Source organism: Staurois parvus, unplaced genomic scaffold, assembly GCF_062004578.1.
Source record: "Staurois parvus isolate SC_StPar_1 unplaced genomic scaffold, SC_StPar_1.0 ptg000080l, whole genome shotgun sequence".
NCBI classification, from domain to species: domain Eukaryota; kingdom Metazoa; phylum Chordata; class Amphibia; order Anura; family Ranidae; genus Staurois; species Staurois parvus.
The window spans coordinates 8139165-8156357 of record NW_028317876.1 but is presented as its reverse complement, the minus strand read 5'-3'; the positions used below and the strand labels follow the sequence as shown (position 1 = coordinate 8156357).

The 17193-nt window shown below is 38.6% G+C and overlaps 1 protein-coding gene across 1 annotated transcript in view; it reads left to right on the top strand.

Moving 5' to 3' along the window:
- Positions 1-17193, top strand: part of TRAPPC11 (trafficking protein particle complex subunit 11) — a 56159-nt gene that overhangs the window by 34735 nt on the left and 4231 nt on the right. The window contains exons 23-29 of the mRNA XM_089669635.1: positions 3612-3731; positions 4666-4731; positions 9236-9392; positions 11841-11952; positions 14088-14179; positions 15239-15372; positions 15549-15716. Of these exons, the coding sequence (XP_089525761.1) occupies positions 3612-3731; positions 4666-4731; positions 9236-9392; positions 11841-11952; positions 14088-14179; positions 15239-15372; positions 15549-15716 (849 nt within the window). The remainder of the gene's footprint in view (positions 1-3611; positions 3732-4665; positions 4732-9235; positions 9393-11840; positions 11953-14087; positions 14180-15238; positions 15373-15548; positions 15717-17193) is intronic.

Sequence of the window (17193 nt, the reverse complement as noted above, 5' to 3'; positions counted from 1 at the left end):
GCACACTGGACTTTTTACAGCTGATGTTTTTGGTATCAGGCTTTTTTTTTCTACAGCCAGTAAACTCCCCAGCATGTTATCCTATGTGTCCATACACACATAGGCTTTTATCAGCATTTTTTGGCAGGGGTGTTTTCAGGCTGGAAAAAACCCAGAACTATGTAATTTTGAAGAGAAGTTTTTCAGCTGTAAAAACACTCTAATGCTGCAAAACGCATTAAAAATATGGATATCCAGCGTTTATAAGCGTTTTTGAGCCTCACGCTAAAAAATGCAACAAAACTCACATTTTTAACGCAGCATTCTACAGCTGACGCTACTGTCATTTCTCTAATGTCCAGTGTGCATGAGGCCTAAAAGTTTGTGTGCATGGAGACACAGGCTAACATGCAAGGGTGTTTTGAGCCAGAAAAAAAAAAAAAGACTCCCCTAGGAACAGCTGTAAAAACGCCCAGTGTGCATGAGGCCTAAATGTGTGGGAATCTTCACAAAGTAAGTTTGCAAGATCAAGAGTAATAGGAGTAGGCTAGAAATAATCGCAATACAATGTGGCAATAAATATATGAATAAATATATATAGTGTGGCGCTCAAAATAAATAAATAACAATGTGTAATCAATTACTGATTAATATAATAAATATTCCATAAAAATAACAATAATACCTCAAGTGATCACACTCTAAAATATCAAAGTGTCTCAAATAAATAGGTGCATCAATAAATAACTCAAGTGTTCACACTCTAAAAATGTATCAGGTGACTAAAATAAATCACATGCTTGTAATTAATAAAAAGTCAATACCAACTTATTACAAAGTGTAAAAGTGCCAAATAATAGTGCCAAAGAATATATAAATGTCCGTTCCTTCAAAATCAATTTAAAGTAATGTTCTTCACGTGATAAATTAATTCATGCAATAAATGGTGATAATCAATAAGTGATTTGTGCCAAAAATCTTCTCCAAACAATAGCTGAAATGCCTCCTCACCTCCTCCCTGCGACCCCTAAGGGCCAACAGGCTTGTAGGATCAACCTGGATCCTAGAATCAAAGAAAGCCAACAACTTTTTCTTCCTTCTTTGTCTTTCCTGGTGGGCCTCCTATTTCCCTTATGCAGCCCAGGTGCCTTAAAGAACAATAGCTCACCAATCCAGTGAGCCAAAGAAGAAAACACCCTCTAAGTGTAGTATTAACGACTCCTTTTATTTCAAATATGCAAAGTAGCAGAACTCACATATCTCAGCAGTCCTCCCTCCTCACCGATGTGTGGGTACACTGCATGTGAACTGGGACTTCCTGGTGTAGCAAGATGGCGTTACACGCCGGAAGTGCGTCACCGCGCACCGGAGACTGCGTACTCGTAAACCTACGCGTTACGTCACTTACAAGTCGTGACTTCCTCGGGGTAACAGATATCGGACGCAGTTCCTCCCTATATACTGGACCAATCAACCCTCATTGGTCGCGGCCCGCCTCTCACATAATCGGCGGTACCCGCGCCATTTTTCAGAAGACTAGTTTCATTCTGACCGCGGCCATTTTATTGGTGTCATTCTACACAGACATTTATATGGGGACATAATTAAAACGCCTTGTAATTCACATAAAAAAAAAACTACATCGAATGACGTGCTTTTTAAGGAGCCCTAATGGATAATTCATAAAATATTAAAAAATTATTATAAAAAATTATTAAAAAAAGGGGGAAAATGACAACCTTTATTATATAATCATCTAATCCCTTAAAACATATACCAAAAATCTATATAGAAATAAAAATAAAAAGTTATGACAAAAGTCCATACGGAAAAAATGTATAAATCCAGGAATAACCTATGAAATCATTATTCATTAAAAATTGATCATTAAAAATACCTAAATAACATTTAGGCTTAAATGTAGGTGAAAATATCCCTTCTAACATGTAATCTACCCACACATTTACAGAATAAAATCTACCTCCATAATATAATATAGCATAATGTACACTGTCATTGATATCCATCAATGCAGAATAATTCATAAAAATATGAAACATTAAAATATATTTAAAAAATGTAAAAAATTTCGAAATGCCAGCAAATACTATTTCAATATACCAATATACATGCTCATACAAATGTCAAACAACAGTAATATTACTATAACCTCAAAAATCACTTATAAAGCAATTCAAGTCAAATTCGACATTTAACCCTTTAGGGACCTGGGTGTTCATGTAATAAATCCACCTGGACTCGGCCTTGCTTAGGGATTTTATTTTATTGTTCCCTCTCCATTGCCTCTTAAATTTCTCGATCCCCCAAAATTTTAATGTACTGGGGTCCTTGTTATGATAATTGGCAAAATGCCTAGAGACACTATGTTTCGGGAATCCCTTGATGATGTTCTGAACAAGCTCCCTAAGTCTTTTCCACAGGGGCCTCTTAGTTCTGCCTACGTATTGGAGTCCACAATCACACTCCAGGCAATACACAACTCCCTCTGTTTTACATGTTATAAATTCATTAATCTGATAAAATTGACCAGTAGCAGTAGCAGTAAAATTATTCCTTCTTTTATTCCCTCTTTTTGTAGCGACACAGGTAAAACAATTTCTACATGGAAAAAAACCTTTTTCATCGAGGAAAGTGATGTGACTAGTTTTGGGGGGGTCTAATATACTCCTGACCACCTTTGACCTAATATTAGGTGCTTTTCTATATATGAATCTGGGACCATCCGGTAGCAACCCTCCTATGACAGGATCCAATTTGAGAATACTCCAATGCTTCTTGTAAATACTTTCTATTTTTTTGTAATGCGTATCACTTATTGATTATCACCATTTATTGCATGAATTAATTTATCACGTGAAGAACATTACTTTAAATTGATTTTGAAGGAACGGACATTTATATATTCTTTGGCACTATTATTTGGCACTTTTACACTTTGTAATAAGTTGGTATTGACTTTTTATTAATTACAAGCATGTGATTTATTTTAGTCACCTGATACATTTTTAGAGTGTGAACACTTGAGTTATTTATTGATGCACCTATTTATTTGAGACACTTTGATATTTTAGAGTGTGATCACTTGAGGTATTATTGTTATTTTTATGGAATATTTATTATATTAATCAGTAATTGATTACACATTGTTATTTATTTATTTTGAGCGCCACACTATATATATTTATTCATGTTTGTACACTACACTAGGTATTAGTAGGAGAGTGTTGGCAGCTGTATTAGTTGTTCACCATTTGTTAGCGCAAGAGGATTTCCTGCACTATCCTTTAGATTTTAATAAATATATGATTTACATTTTGACCATAGGTACACTTTAATAATTGTTCCTAGAAAGTTAAATATATATTCCTATGTGGGTGATATCCTTTTGTAATTCAGCATGTGCTGAAAAGGCAGTCACTCTGTATGACAAACCGCAGCACGTTTTCCTGTTTGTGCCCATTCAAATTATCTCTCTTCCAGCTCAGTTCAGAAACTGAAAGTACAGGATGTTTTGGCAATGCCTCTGGTTTTCTTTTAGATAATATTTTGTTATGCCTTTGCATTTATATACGACAGTTCAGTAGCTTTGGTGGTTTGTTTGTTTTTTACAGCTGGATATGCCTCTATACATTCGCTGCGGTACAGTTGGCACACGTGTTTTCCTGGTTTATGTTTCATACCTGATAGACACATCTGTAGAGGGCAAGGATATTGTCTGCAGATGTCACCGGGTAAGATGCTCCTCTCATTTAGAACTGTCTACAGTGTGTAACTGCTCAGGGGCCATCTGTAATTACTGACTTCTCTACACTGGTGGTATTTGGTATAGTTAACATATACGTGAACAGTTGTGCCTACGAAAGGATTTCTATTTCTAATCAACAATTTACACACTGCATAACCAGGGAATTAGTTATATATATATATATATATATATATATATATATATATATATATATATATATATATATATATGTCTCTGCATTTAATTCAGCCCCATGTCCTTTCCTTATTGATGAATTAATATACCTAGCACAGGTGATGGAAGGGATATGTCTGTTGAGACTTCAGAAAAGTTTCTTAGGCAGATTCCAGTGCAATCACTTCTTACAAAATTTGCCTTGGGACAGCACATAAACACTTGTGAAAAATAAAAATAATTATATTTGTTTATTTTTTAAACCGTTATAGGATCTTGTGCTAAAAGGGAAAGTACATTGTAGGCCTGGTTCACAGCTATGCGTTTTTTGGGGTGGGGGTTTCCAGAAAAAAACTACAGTCCATTTAACATGGTTTCCTATGAGACACATTCACATCTATGCTTTTTTTTTCAGCTGCTGCGTTTTTGGAAAGGGCCAGGGACTTTTTTAAACGCAAAACAGTGCATTTTTTATTTAATAGAGACGCTACAGAAAAGCATGTAGTGAGGTTTTTTTTTTTTATGCTTTTTTGTCGCAATTTGTGCTTTTTAATCTGCCCAACAACAAATTGGACAAAAAAAGCATAAATAAATGCAAAATGTGTCACAAATGCATGTGAAAAAATGCACTGCAGAAGTAGATCAAAAGGAAACTGCATAGGTGTGAACCAGGTGGTTTATAACCAGTTTTATTTTAGGCTGTGTTCTCAGTGTTTCCACATTATTTTTTTTTTTTTTCTGTAAAGGATGAAACGGTCACCATTGAAACTGTGTATCCATTTGATGTTGCTGTGAAATTTATATCCATAAAGGTCAGTATTGCTTATTTCATTGAAACTGTTTACCCACTTGAGCTCCTGAGGATTTACCCCCCTTAATGACCAGGCCTCTTTTTGCTACTCGGCGCTGCACTAATTCAACTGATAATTGCGCGGTCATGCAATGCTGCACCCAAACGAAATTTACGTCCTTTTTTTCACACAAATAGAGCTTTCTTTCGGTGTAATTTGATCACCTGTGCGCTTTTTATTTTTCACGCTATAAACAATATTTGAAGAAAAACAATATTTTTTACTTTCAGCTATAAAAAATATATAGTAAACTCAAAGTTGGTTATAAATTTAGGCCAAAATGTATTCTGCTACATGTTTTCGGTAAAAATCCCAATAAGTGTATATTGATTGCTTTGTGTGGAAGTTATAGCGTCTAGAAACTATGGTATAAATACTGCAATTTACGCCATTTTTCTGCTATACAGCGCTGCGCTAGTTTAACGGACAATTGCGCGGTCATGCAATACGGTACATAAATGAAACTTACATCCTTTTTTTCCCCACAAATTGAGCTTTCTTTCGGTGGTATTTGATCGTCTGTGCGGTTTTTATTTTTTGCGCTATAAAAAAAAGGCTGACAATTTTGAGGGAAAAAAAATATTTTGGAGTGTTTTACTAGGGGGCAGGGGTGTGTACTGGATGGGACAAGGCTGATCGAGAAAGAGAAACTGTTCTTTCTCGATCAGCTCATCCTCGAGCTGACAGGGAAGTGACAGACAGCACAGCTACTGCAGCTGTGCTGTCTGACACTATTTGCCGCCGATCGCCGGGAAACAGCCGACTCACATCTGCGGCAGTGATGGGCGGGACAGATAGGGCGGCGGCGCGCCCCCTATTTGTTTACAGAACACACGTTTTAAAACGTGGTTTTGCCTGCGAGTGCCGCCCTGCCGCCATATATCTACAGTGGCTGGGCGGCAAATGGTTAAAAAAATAAGGCTTTTTTTTTTTTTGTATTCAAGGTTAATTCATATCACGAACAGGATATGACAGTAATACATAGATATTGAATAGGCTTAAAATCATAGACATGAAGATTTGTAGTTAGATTGATATATTGTTTATGGTATAGTGTTATTAAAGTGATTCTAAAGGATTATTTTTTTTTTAAAGAAAATATAACAAATATACCTATACTTACCTGCTGTGTGCAGTGGTTTGCACACAGCAGCCCAGATCCTCTTCTTCTCAGGTCCCCTGCAGGCTCTCCTGGCCCCTCCTTCCTGTCAGGTGCCCACACAGCAAGCAGCTTGATATGGGGGGCACCCACTGCTCCGTGTGTCCATTCACACACGGAGCCACAACTTGGCCCTGTCCCCTTTCTCTTCTCATTGGCTCACTGGCTGTGATTGACAGCAGTTCAGTTGGGTCTTTTATTAGTACCCCCAGCACCAAAGACAAATCCACCCAGGTCCAGCCATCCCCAGCGAGCTGCTCCCCAGAGCAGATGTACCTCCAAATCAGGTACACAAAGGGGCACAAGTGGAGCATCTGGATTCAGTGCTCACAGCCTAGAGGTGTGAGATCCAGGTAAAGCAAAATGGGTAAAAAAAAAAAAAAAACTCTCATGCTATCTCAAGGCCATACCAACAAGCATGCCAGCATGAGAAAGAAATGGCAGATAACCACAGTCACCCGCACAGCAAAACAACAAACATAGCGATGTGTTCACCTGAAAGGTCAGAAACACAATAACAACTGAGGATGAGGAGGAAGAAGGGACTTTTTAAACTGTTTCTGTAGTGTTTCCAATAGAGGCAGAGCCAGTGTCTCTCTCATGTAGCCATTCTGAAATACTTGTTCTCTATGAGCCCTGTTCACATCACAACACTAGTATCACGTGCAGATTTTTTTCTGCGCAGGAATCTGCAATGTGTATAGAAACCTATTTTGGTGCTCATGTAAACTGATGTCTCTGCAGGTGAAATCTGGACATCCATTTCCATCAAGACCTAAATGATGCCTAAAGTGGTTGAGGGAGTGGGGGTGTATTTTTTACAGACACTAACACTAATTGGGCCAAGAAAAAGTCTCTTTAACCACTTGCTGACCATGCTATTGCTGAATGGCGCATACAGTGCTACAGGGCATAATATGGCGTCCTTCCGGAACTGCGCCCGCTGCAGCGCATACCCGGCGTGCCCTGTGATCACAGATCACGGTACAGGAATCACAGCGGCCCTTTACCATGTGGTCAGCTGTGTCCAATCACAGCTAATAAGGATGTAAACGCAGTTGCTCGTTATCGGCATCACTTTCCTCACACTGTCACAAAGTAAGCAGAGGAGAGCTGGTAATCGGCAACTACAGTCAGGACACAGGCACAATTTTTTGTTTTTGTTTTTCAGGTATTTACCAAAACATAGTTTATATAATGGATATGGACTAAAAGTGCACACTCTAAGGTTTAAATTTGAGGGAAGTACATCCAAATTGGAGGAAGGGTTTAGGAATTCCAGCTCTTAAGAGTAGCCATCCCTCCTTTTTTAGGGACCAAAAGTAATTGGACAATTGAATCAAAAGCTGTTTCATGGCCAGGTGTGGGCTACTCTTTCGGTATTTCTTCATCAGTTAAGCCGGTAAAAGGTCTGGAGTTGATTCTAAGTGTGGTATTTGCATTTGGAATCTATTGCTGTGAACCTACATCATGCGTTCAAATCAGCTGTCCATGCAAGTGAAACAGGCCATTGTAAGGCTTCAAAAAACGAAACAAATCCGTTAGAGAGATAGAAGCAACATTAGGAGTGGCCAAATCAATTCTGAAGAAAGAAGAACGCACTGGTGAGCTCAGCAACATAAAAAACAATGACGTCCACGGAAGACAACAGTGGTGGATGATCGCAGAATCCTCTCTATGGTAAAGAAAAACCCATTCACAACATCCAGACACACAGTGAAAGACACTCTTCAGGATGTGGGCGTATCATTGTCAAAGCCTAAATTCAAGAGAAGACTTCACAAGAGCAAATACAAAGGGTTCACCACAAGGTGCAAACCATTCATAAGCCAGAAGAATAGAAAAGCCAAATTAGACTTTTCCAAAAAGCATCTAAAAAAAATGCCAGACCAGTTCTGGAAAAGCATTCTTTGGATGGATGAAACTAAGATTAATCTGTACCAGAATGATGAGAAGAAAAAAGTGTGGAGAAGGCTTGGAACAGCTCATGATCCAAAGCACACATCATCTGTAAAACATCATGGAGGCAGTGTGATGGCATGGGCATGCATGGCTTCGAGTGGCACTGGGTCATTGGTGTTTGTTGATGATGTGACAGAAGACAGAAGCAGCCGGATGAGTTCTGCAGTGTTTAGAGATATACGGTCAGCCCAGATTCAGCCAAATACAGCAAAGTTGATTGGACGGCGCTTCACAGTACAGATGGACAATGATCCAAAACACACTGCAAAAGCTACCCAGGAGCTTTTGAAGGAAAAGAAGTGGAATATTCTGCAATGGCCGAGTCAATCACCTGATCTCATCCCAAATGAGCATGCATTTCACTTGCTGAAGGCAAAACTAAAGGCAGAAAGACCCACAAACAAAGAACAACTGAAGACAGCAGCAGTTAGAGCCTGGCAAAGCATCAGAAAGGAGGAAACCCAGTCTTTGATCCATGGGTTCCAGACTTAAAACAGTCAGTGCCAGTAAAGGATTCTCAAAAAAATATTAAAAATGAACATTTTATTTATGATTACATTCATTTGTCCAATTTCATTTGAGCCCCTGAAAATGGAGGGACCATGTATAAAAATGGTTGCAGTTCTTAAAATTTGTACTTGATATTTATATTCAGCCCCTTGAATTAAAGCTGAAAGTCTGCACTTCAAATTCATTTGAATTGTTTCATTTTAATTTATTCTGGTGGCATACAGAGCCAAAATTATGAAAATTGTGCCTGTGTCCAAATATATATATATGGACCTAACTGTATGAAAGGGGACATTTACACTGATCAGTATTTTGATTATCAGTGCAGCCCGAACAGTGTCCATCCATACTGCCAGTTAGTTCAGCCTATCAGTGACATTCAGTGCTGCCTCATCAGTGCAGCTTCAACACACATCAGTGAAGGAGAAAAATTACTTGTTTGCAAAATTTTATAACAGAAACTAACAAAAACATTTTTTTTTTTAAAGTTTTGGTCTTTTTTCATTTGTTTAGCAAAAATAAAAAACTCAGCGGTGATTAAATACCACCAAGAAAGCTCTATCTGTCTCAAAAAAATAAAACTTTTATTTGGGTACAGTGTTGGATGAACGCACAATTGTCATTCAAGGTGTGACAGCGCTGAAAGCTGCAAATTAGCCTGGGCAGCAAGGGGGGGTGAAAGTGGCCAGTAGGCAAGTAGTTGAGCTTGATTTAGTAAACTGTGCCTAGGAAGGAATTTATAGCACCAGGACAGAATCCACATCACACCTTTTAATGTATTTTCTATTGGTGTATTTGACATAAGTGTCTGATGGATAGTTTGTGTCTTTGCAGTTTGAACATTTAGATCGTGTCTATGCTGATATACCCTTCTTGCTAATGACGGATATCTTGAGTGCTTCCCCATGGGGCCTCACTATCCTGTCCAGCCAGCTACAGCTCTCATCATCTGTCGCACCTGTGGACCAGCTGGAATCCCACATGGAAAACGGTTAGTATGTAAAAGCAGAATTGTAAAGGAAAGTGAATCTTCTGTCCACAGCAACCACTCAGGGGGCAGGATAGTGCAGGTTAGGGAAAAAAAATATAAATATATGTCCCCTTTGAAGTGATGTCCGAGCATTAGGGGAACCCATTGTTGAGGTGAGCCCCATCTGCCATCATTGTAAGCCCTGCACACCGTCAAATAGCCACTCCCTTTTAGTAGCCTTTTGTCACAAGTTACTTAAAGCAGACCTTTCCGCACACAAAAATAAAAGTTCCCCTTAGAAACCTTCTTCCCATCCTTTAACAAAAATGTATTTTTCGGTAGTACCTGAACCCACATTCGTCACCTCAGAAAGCTTCCCCTCCAACTTTAGTGGACCAATGAAAGGAGCCATCTCATGCGTGTGTGGTAGAAGGCCATGTTTGAATCAAAAGGATGTGATAGTGGGCTCCTGCAGTCAAGATGGTGGTGGGGAAAAGGAGCTGCCCTGTGAATCAATGGTTGCGTGGAATACAGCGCTGAACTGCATGAGCTGGTATTAGTTTCTTAAAAGTCAGCAGCTACAGAACTGGTAGATATTAAAAAGAAAAAGTTACTGAGGTGTAAAATGCAGCCACCTGTAGGTACCAGCACATGTATAGAAATAATAAAAACAAAAATGGGATCCACTGCAAAAAGAATAAATACATGTATATTGTTATGCCGACTCACCCAAGTTGAAGGTGGTGTCCTCAGGACCAAAGTGATAGGTTACAAAAAACAAGCTTGTGAGTAAAGAACCCACAAGGAAAGGAGTCCCCGAGAGAACAAGGCTGCGGATCGAAAACAATTGTATTTATTGAAAAATATGTACCAAATATCAAAAGGCAAAACCCCCCAACCACTCTACACAATAAAACAATATGACAACTTTGCCATGTACAGCGTTGTCATATTGTTTTATTGTGGAGGTGGGTTTGCCTTTGATATTTGGTAAATATTGTTCAATAAATACAATTGTTTTCAAGTCGCAAACTTGTTCTCTTGAGGGGGACGCCTTTCCTTGTGGGTTCTTTACTCACAAGCTCGTTTTTTGTAAGGTACCAGCACATGACCTGCAGCAGCCTCGATAACTTTGTCATTATGAACAAATCCCAGTCAGCTTTGATAGGCAAAGCTCAGACACTTGTGGCAGGGTTAGAGCCTACTAATACCACCTCCCTCCCATGCTTTTCTTTTGGCCCATTGTAGGGATGGCAGCCTTGTTGGCCATAGGAAGTGTGCAGGAGGCAGAAAGCGATGGTCAAATTCCCTGTCAGGAACTGTCAGTGCTCAACCTGTCACAAGTCTCTTTAAACTTTTACTAGAGTGTCTGGCCTAATTCTACTTTTAGGTTTAGCATGGTGTATTGTTAGCGAGTTTGAATCAGTGTTTGGCAGTCTTTTTTTTTTTTTTTTTTTTTTCTTTTTCATTTTATGCAGTACCCTAACTTGTGAAAAAGACAAAAGTATATTAGGATTTACAGCAAACTTTTCAAATGCTGGTATGCATTTTTGTGGTTAATGGCACTATTAGTAATCTGCGATAGGGGTTTCAGGGTCCTTTTCAAATTTCATCGATGGACCTGTTGATTTGGCAATACCCTTTGTAAGAAAGAGACGCATATCTTTTTTTTTTTTTTTTTTTTTTTTAAAGATTTTTTTGGTGGGATTGTCTTTCAAGGTTTTTATTTGAAAGGCAAAAAGTAAAACATTTAGAAAATGCACAGGTTTTCTGGTTTGACCAGTGAGCAGTTTTAAAACCATTTTAAAAACAATTTAAAATAATTGTATACTGTAACACCCAAATTACACTTCTGGCACAATGCATGGCAAACTTAAAAACAAGTGAAATGAAAGCTCTTTAAAAATGTGAACCATTTTAACTGCTTATCTACAAATACAGACAAAGCACATGATCCATTCTTGTATAAACATAAAATATAATTCAAAACTGAAAAAAAGCAGCGATATGAGGAATTGTGCGTGTCTGTCTCTATAGAGAGAGACAGAGAGAGAGACTGACTCACAACCTGTGAGTAAAAAGGCTGTTTGATCCTGTTTTCTCTGATCCTCCCCTTCTACTTTTATTTTTTTGGTGGGGGGGGGGTGCATGTGATCAGTACAGGGCCAATCAGCAGACAGGTCAGGGGTTATGCAGCCTCATAGGACAGTCAGAGCAGAATTAAGACTTTTCCTGCAAGTTTCAACTAGTGCTCACACTGATAGAAGTCACAAGACTTCTGTATACTGCTGGTGAGAAAAGGTATTTAGCAGTTTATATTTACTAACATAATTTTATTTCCAAGTTATGTGTACTGTGGGAGACCAGATATAGTGAATGCAGGGTCATGGGGTTAGTAACTAATACAAACATAGTGGTAAGTACAACATACTTCTAGACACTGGATTCTAATTGCTTTTCTGCTTACAGTTGTCTTACAGACTGGAGAGAGTGCTAGTGAATGTTTCTGCCTCCAATGTCCTCCGGTAGCAAACCCCCAGAATGGTGTGGCCACTGGCAGCTATATTATATCTTGGAAAAGGTAAGTGGGTATAGGATATGAACTTGGAAATGGTCTCTTTTTGTTTAAGACACAAACTGAGAAATATTCTGCATCCCTTTCAGTGACTTGCTGTTAATATTACAGAAAGCTGGTAAACTGACTGAGTACTTTCACTCTTTCCTAATGCATTGACAGACTACTTCTCCCAGTACTAGATCAGACAGAGCAGAGCCCTACAAAGAACATGAGGAACCTTTTGGTTTTAAAAAACTACACAGCCAAAACTGGCATGAAAATGATTGGATAAGGATTATAGGTGTTAGAAAATATTATATGACCAAGTAATGCATTGTTATTCTGCATCTATAAATCCATTGGCTGCACACACTGCATTGATCATTTAGTGGTCTGATTTGATAGAATTTTCTTCCACTAAAGCACACACTGTGGCTTAACCTCCCTGGCGGTATTCCCGAGTGTAGCTCGGGGTAAAGTTTCAGCACCACAAGCTGTAACCCTGAGCTACACTAGGGAATACCTCACAGCGTTGCTCCGGGATCTCTTCTCACTTACCGTGTCCTTTGCTTCCGATATGTCCCTCCTGCAGTGTCCCCTGCAATGTCCTCCGGCCGATGCCGGCATCCGTCTTCTGGGTTCCGTTCCCTGCGACGTCAGGACGTACGGGGACGAAATGGCGGGAAATTTAAAAATGTGAAAGTGACATTCACTAAATACTCTAAAATCACATAGTATAACATTACTGTATCAAAGCATTTCACATACATTTTGTCCCTAGTGCTTTGTCCTGTGCCCTGCCTGCATTTTTACTGTTCTTTCTGCCTGTAAATGTTCATGGTGTCCAAACAGCGTCCCTTTAGGTCAAAAGCTGTTTTAGACCAGCTAGAGAACAGCGATAGTAAATCAGAACTACTTGCAGAATTGAGTGATAATGATTCGTGGGGAAATTCGTCATCAGACACTGAAAACGATTTTACGACTTTGCTCAGTGATGTGCGAACTTGGCGCTATATTTCAAATTTCAGTGTTTTTGGTTTGATTATATTATTGAATTAAATTTTTTATTATTATTATTATATTATAATTTTTTATGATTATTTATTAAAATATAATTTATGATTTCGTGTTTCAAGTTTTATCCTACCCGGGATGTTTACTAGACTCTTGTTCGGACCGATTTCACTGAGTTATTCCTAAAAATTATAGGCCTAAAATAAAAAAAATACATATTTCCATGCAAAAAAAATGTACCGCTTTGAGCACAGAAATACTGACATAATCAGACCGCTAGGGAGGCTACACAGACATCGGTGTTGCTCTTTAAAGTGAAGGTATACCATTTTCCATACATTTCTTTCTGTAATCCGAATTTAAAATGTGTTTTCTTTTAATCATCTAAAAATCTGTACATACCCCTTCTAGCCACTCGATGAGTGACCTATGCATTTTCATTTAGCTGGTTTACTACTGTTCTCAGAATAGAAACCTAGATGGCAGAATCACACACAAATGAATGACTCAGAAATGGGACACGTATACCTTCCCCTTTCAAGGTATAGATGGTGTTGTCTAGACTGCCAGTCTGCAGAAGAAGCCAAAATGCACAAAGAACTGCATACATTGGAAAAAGGAAGCACCTAATAATAAATGTTTATTAGTATAAGACTTTTTTTTTTCTTGATAAAAACTGTTTTCAAATACAATTTTATATACTTGCAAATATTATTTTTTAATCAGGACTGACCAAAAATGTCTATAGTTTTACTTTTAAGGAAACCCATCAAGTAGAAATGATTAATATTATGTAGTTACAAGCTTGATTTCCCAGTAACAAACATCTGCCTTGGCCAGTCTATAAGCCACATGGTTGCCAGACTAGCCTTATGGAAAGTTGATATCTGCCCATATACAGTATGTGGACATGAATGAAATTATTTTTTTTCCTGGCGTGATATGGAATGCAGCTAATGTGAATGAAGCCGAGATCATATGGCCTTGTTTTTTAAAATATCAATTTCCATTCTTTGTCCAGTCCTTGTCAGCCGAGATCCCATAGCACCATTGTTAAGAAGCCGAGTCATTGAGCTTTTGAACCTTTGTTAAGATATTTTTTAAATAATCGTTCTTTGTGTAATGGTTGAATATTTATTTTATAGGAGCTCAGCTGGAGAAAATGTACCAGTTGTCAACACCTTGGTAACACTGCCACATGTGATGGTAGAAAGCATTCCACTCCATATTAAAGCAGGTAACTTGCACAATAACATCTACTGCAGATCATCTCTGTCCTGTCCTCTGTTCTGTGTTTGCATTAGCAACAATTTTAGTCTTTTTTTTTTTTTTTTTCTCTAAAATATTATTGTAGATCAGATGTACAGTAAGATACCTATTATTCCCAATAAACGTGCTATTAATGAAGTATGTAACTAAAACGGAAAAAAAATGTATGTCGTGCAGGTAATAAAAACCTTTAGTAACAAAAAAGTGCCTGGGGTCCTGCCCAGGTGCACAGACAAGGGTTGTGATACACGGCTTTTAGATTAAGGGCTTGATCACACCAGAACGTGGTGCGGGGAAACCTACGTTCTATGCATGTTTCCTGCACCACGCTCAAAACACATTGGATGCGTGATCTGTTGCTGGCGTCAGTGTAATCCTAATGACACCCAAAATGCAGATGGCAAACACGGTGCATTTGCCTTCACCAAATCACATGAAAATGCAGTACCATGCGATCCAGTTACAGTGCATAAAATTTAGTCAGTCATTTTATTTTTTACAACTCTGAACGCATTGCTGCATTACAGATCTGTATGCAGTTGTGTTCACTGTTCCATAGACAACACTGCAAAAAACTTGGGGGTTTCTTCAACCATGTGCAAGAGGCGTTTAGGTGTGCGGAAGGGTGAAAGCTTCCTTTTACATTTTGTGTTTCACCCTGCAAACCTTGCAGCCTATTGCAATGACTGGGTTTCTCAACCAGGGTTCCATGGAACCCTAGGTTTCCTCCAGAGGTTGCCAGGGGTTCCCTGAGAAATGAGAAATTTTTGCCTGTCAGGTAAGTTCCCACTGACACCATTGATCTTTTTAGCAATCTGTAAGTGGGTAATTCTTGCCAATGACCACAATTGTAAGGAGCATTTTTGCCTCTGACCATCACACTAATGTATCATGAATTATAGATAAAGCCATTTTTAGCAGGGGTTCCCTGAGACTGGAAAGTTACGTCAAGGGTTCCTTTGCATTGAAAGGTTGAGAGGCTGATTTAATGTGTGTGACTAAAGGGTGACTTGTTATTCTTGCCTAGATCTCCCTTCTTTTGGAAGAGTAAGAGAGTCTCTGCCAGTAAAGTATCATCTACAGAACAAGACAGGGCTAGTTCAGGATATCGAAATTTCAGTGGAGCCAAGCGACGCCTTCATGTTTTCTGGACTCAAACAAGTAGGTCTTGTCATTTCATGTTTGTTAATGAACATATTCATTCACATTTATTTCAGCTACTAAAAACATTTTTTCAAGTTTATGATATAATAGTTAATTATGCTTTATGGCTAGACGCGGCATATTTGATGTCATGATCATTTGGCTTCCGACTTAGCATAAATCATGTTTTCTAGATTCGACTCCAAATCCTTCCTGGCTCTGAGCAGGAGATGCTGTACAATTTCTACCCACTAATGGCAGGATACCAACCACTGCCATCTCTTAACATCAATCTTCTGAGGTTTTCAAACTATACCAGTCATATGCTGAAGCGTTTCCTACCAACTCATATATTTGTGAAGGTGAGTTCAGCCATGTTAAACTGAATCTTCACTCTCCCAATCAACATTGACTATTTTTAATCCTTATATTGCTAGCATTAATAGATAGGAAAGTATCATATTTACTTGTTTTAAACTTTTTGTTTGTTTGTTTACACTTCTTTAGTTACTTTCTAGTTTCCATGCCTAGGCAAATGATGTCATACATCCCAAAAGTCTTCAGGATGGGAGGAGGCATTTTCTCAGCTAAGCATACCCTCCTGCCTGCATGCCTTAGCTAAGGGCAGATTGGTTCAAGGAAGTAAATGCTGCATGAACCATTTGCCCTTACTCAAGATGGCCATGGCCAGAAATGCTAGGAGGTGTTTTTCTAAGTGATTTCTAAATAAAATAAAACATGGAGACATGAGTGGACGGGTGACTTTGACTTTGCTTTGAATATTAAAGATAAATTAAAAAGCACTTTTAGTTTGTGGTGCTCAGATACAGTGTAGTTTCACTTTAGGATATCCTTCTGTTGCCAATTTGTATACTGTCTTTGCAGAAGTGACAGTAGGCAAAAATTATTATAGCATAAACAGTCTGAACCATACTGAATTTGCCTTTTAATTTTGACCGTTTCTACTAACAGACAAAGTAAGAACCTTTTCTTTTGTTGTGACTAATGATAAATATCAACACACAATACATGCACAGAGACAGATGCTGTTAAAATAATGACATTGGAGATAACAATGTCCCATCATACATATACTGATAACTGACCATGCCATATGTCGGAGGACCCATCCCACATCCTTGCATATGTAGTAGACCGCATGAGACTCATGCTTTAACATCTGACACTCCATGCCTACTGCTAATGTTGATGTTGGTGAACAATTTAGGGATGCAGAAACTACACCTGTGTTTAGAGAGTCAGGTGTGGGTGAAGTACTGTAGGGGTGTATACTTGTGGTGACCACTTTTCAACAACAAATTGTTTAGATAATTATTCTGCACTACAAGATCATGTGTGTATAGCAATCATCCTCAGTGCACTACCTGACTACCCTGAAATAACCTGACTTCTGAGAAATGAAAATAGTTATCATATATCCTCTTCACCATCTCACAATGCAGTGCTCTGTGTCTGAGTATCCTGTCGTCAGGCGAAGCACTGTCATCCAGAGAGCCGAGTGGAGCTCATCTGTGTCTGCACAAATACCAATTTGTAGAAAAGCTGGGCTTCACTGAGCTCCAGCAGTGCCTTTAGTGTGTTTACTGTAAACCCTCTTACATGATATGGCACCTTATTGTGCTTTTTGATAGAGGCTTTATAGTGCTTTTTGATGTAGAGGTGTGCCGTAAAGTGTGCCCGATGTTTTCGAGCATTATTTTCTGCAAAGAAAGGGTGGAGGTTGATCTTGGCTTTTAGAAAGGTGTTGGCAGGGAGACCTGCCATGAGAGAAATTTACAGGCTACCATTATTGATCTCTGCTCCAAATGCTTCTTGCCT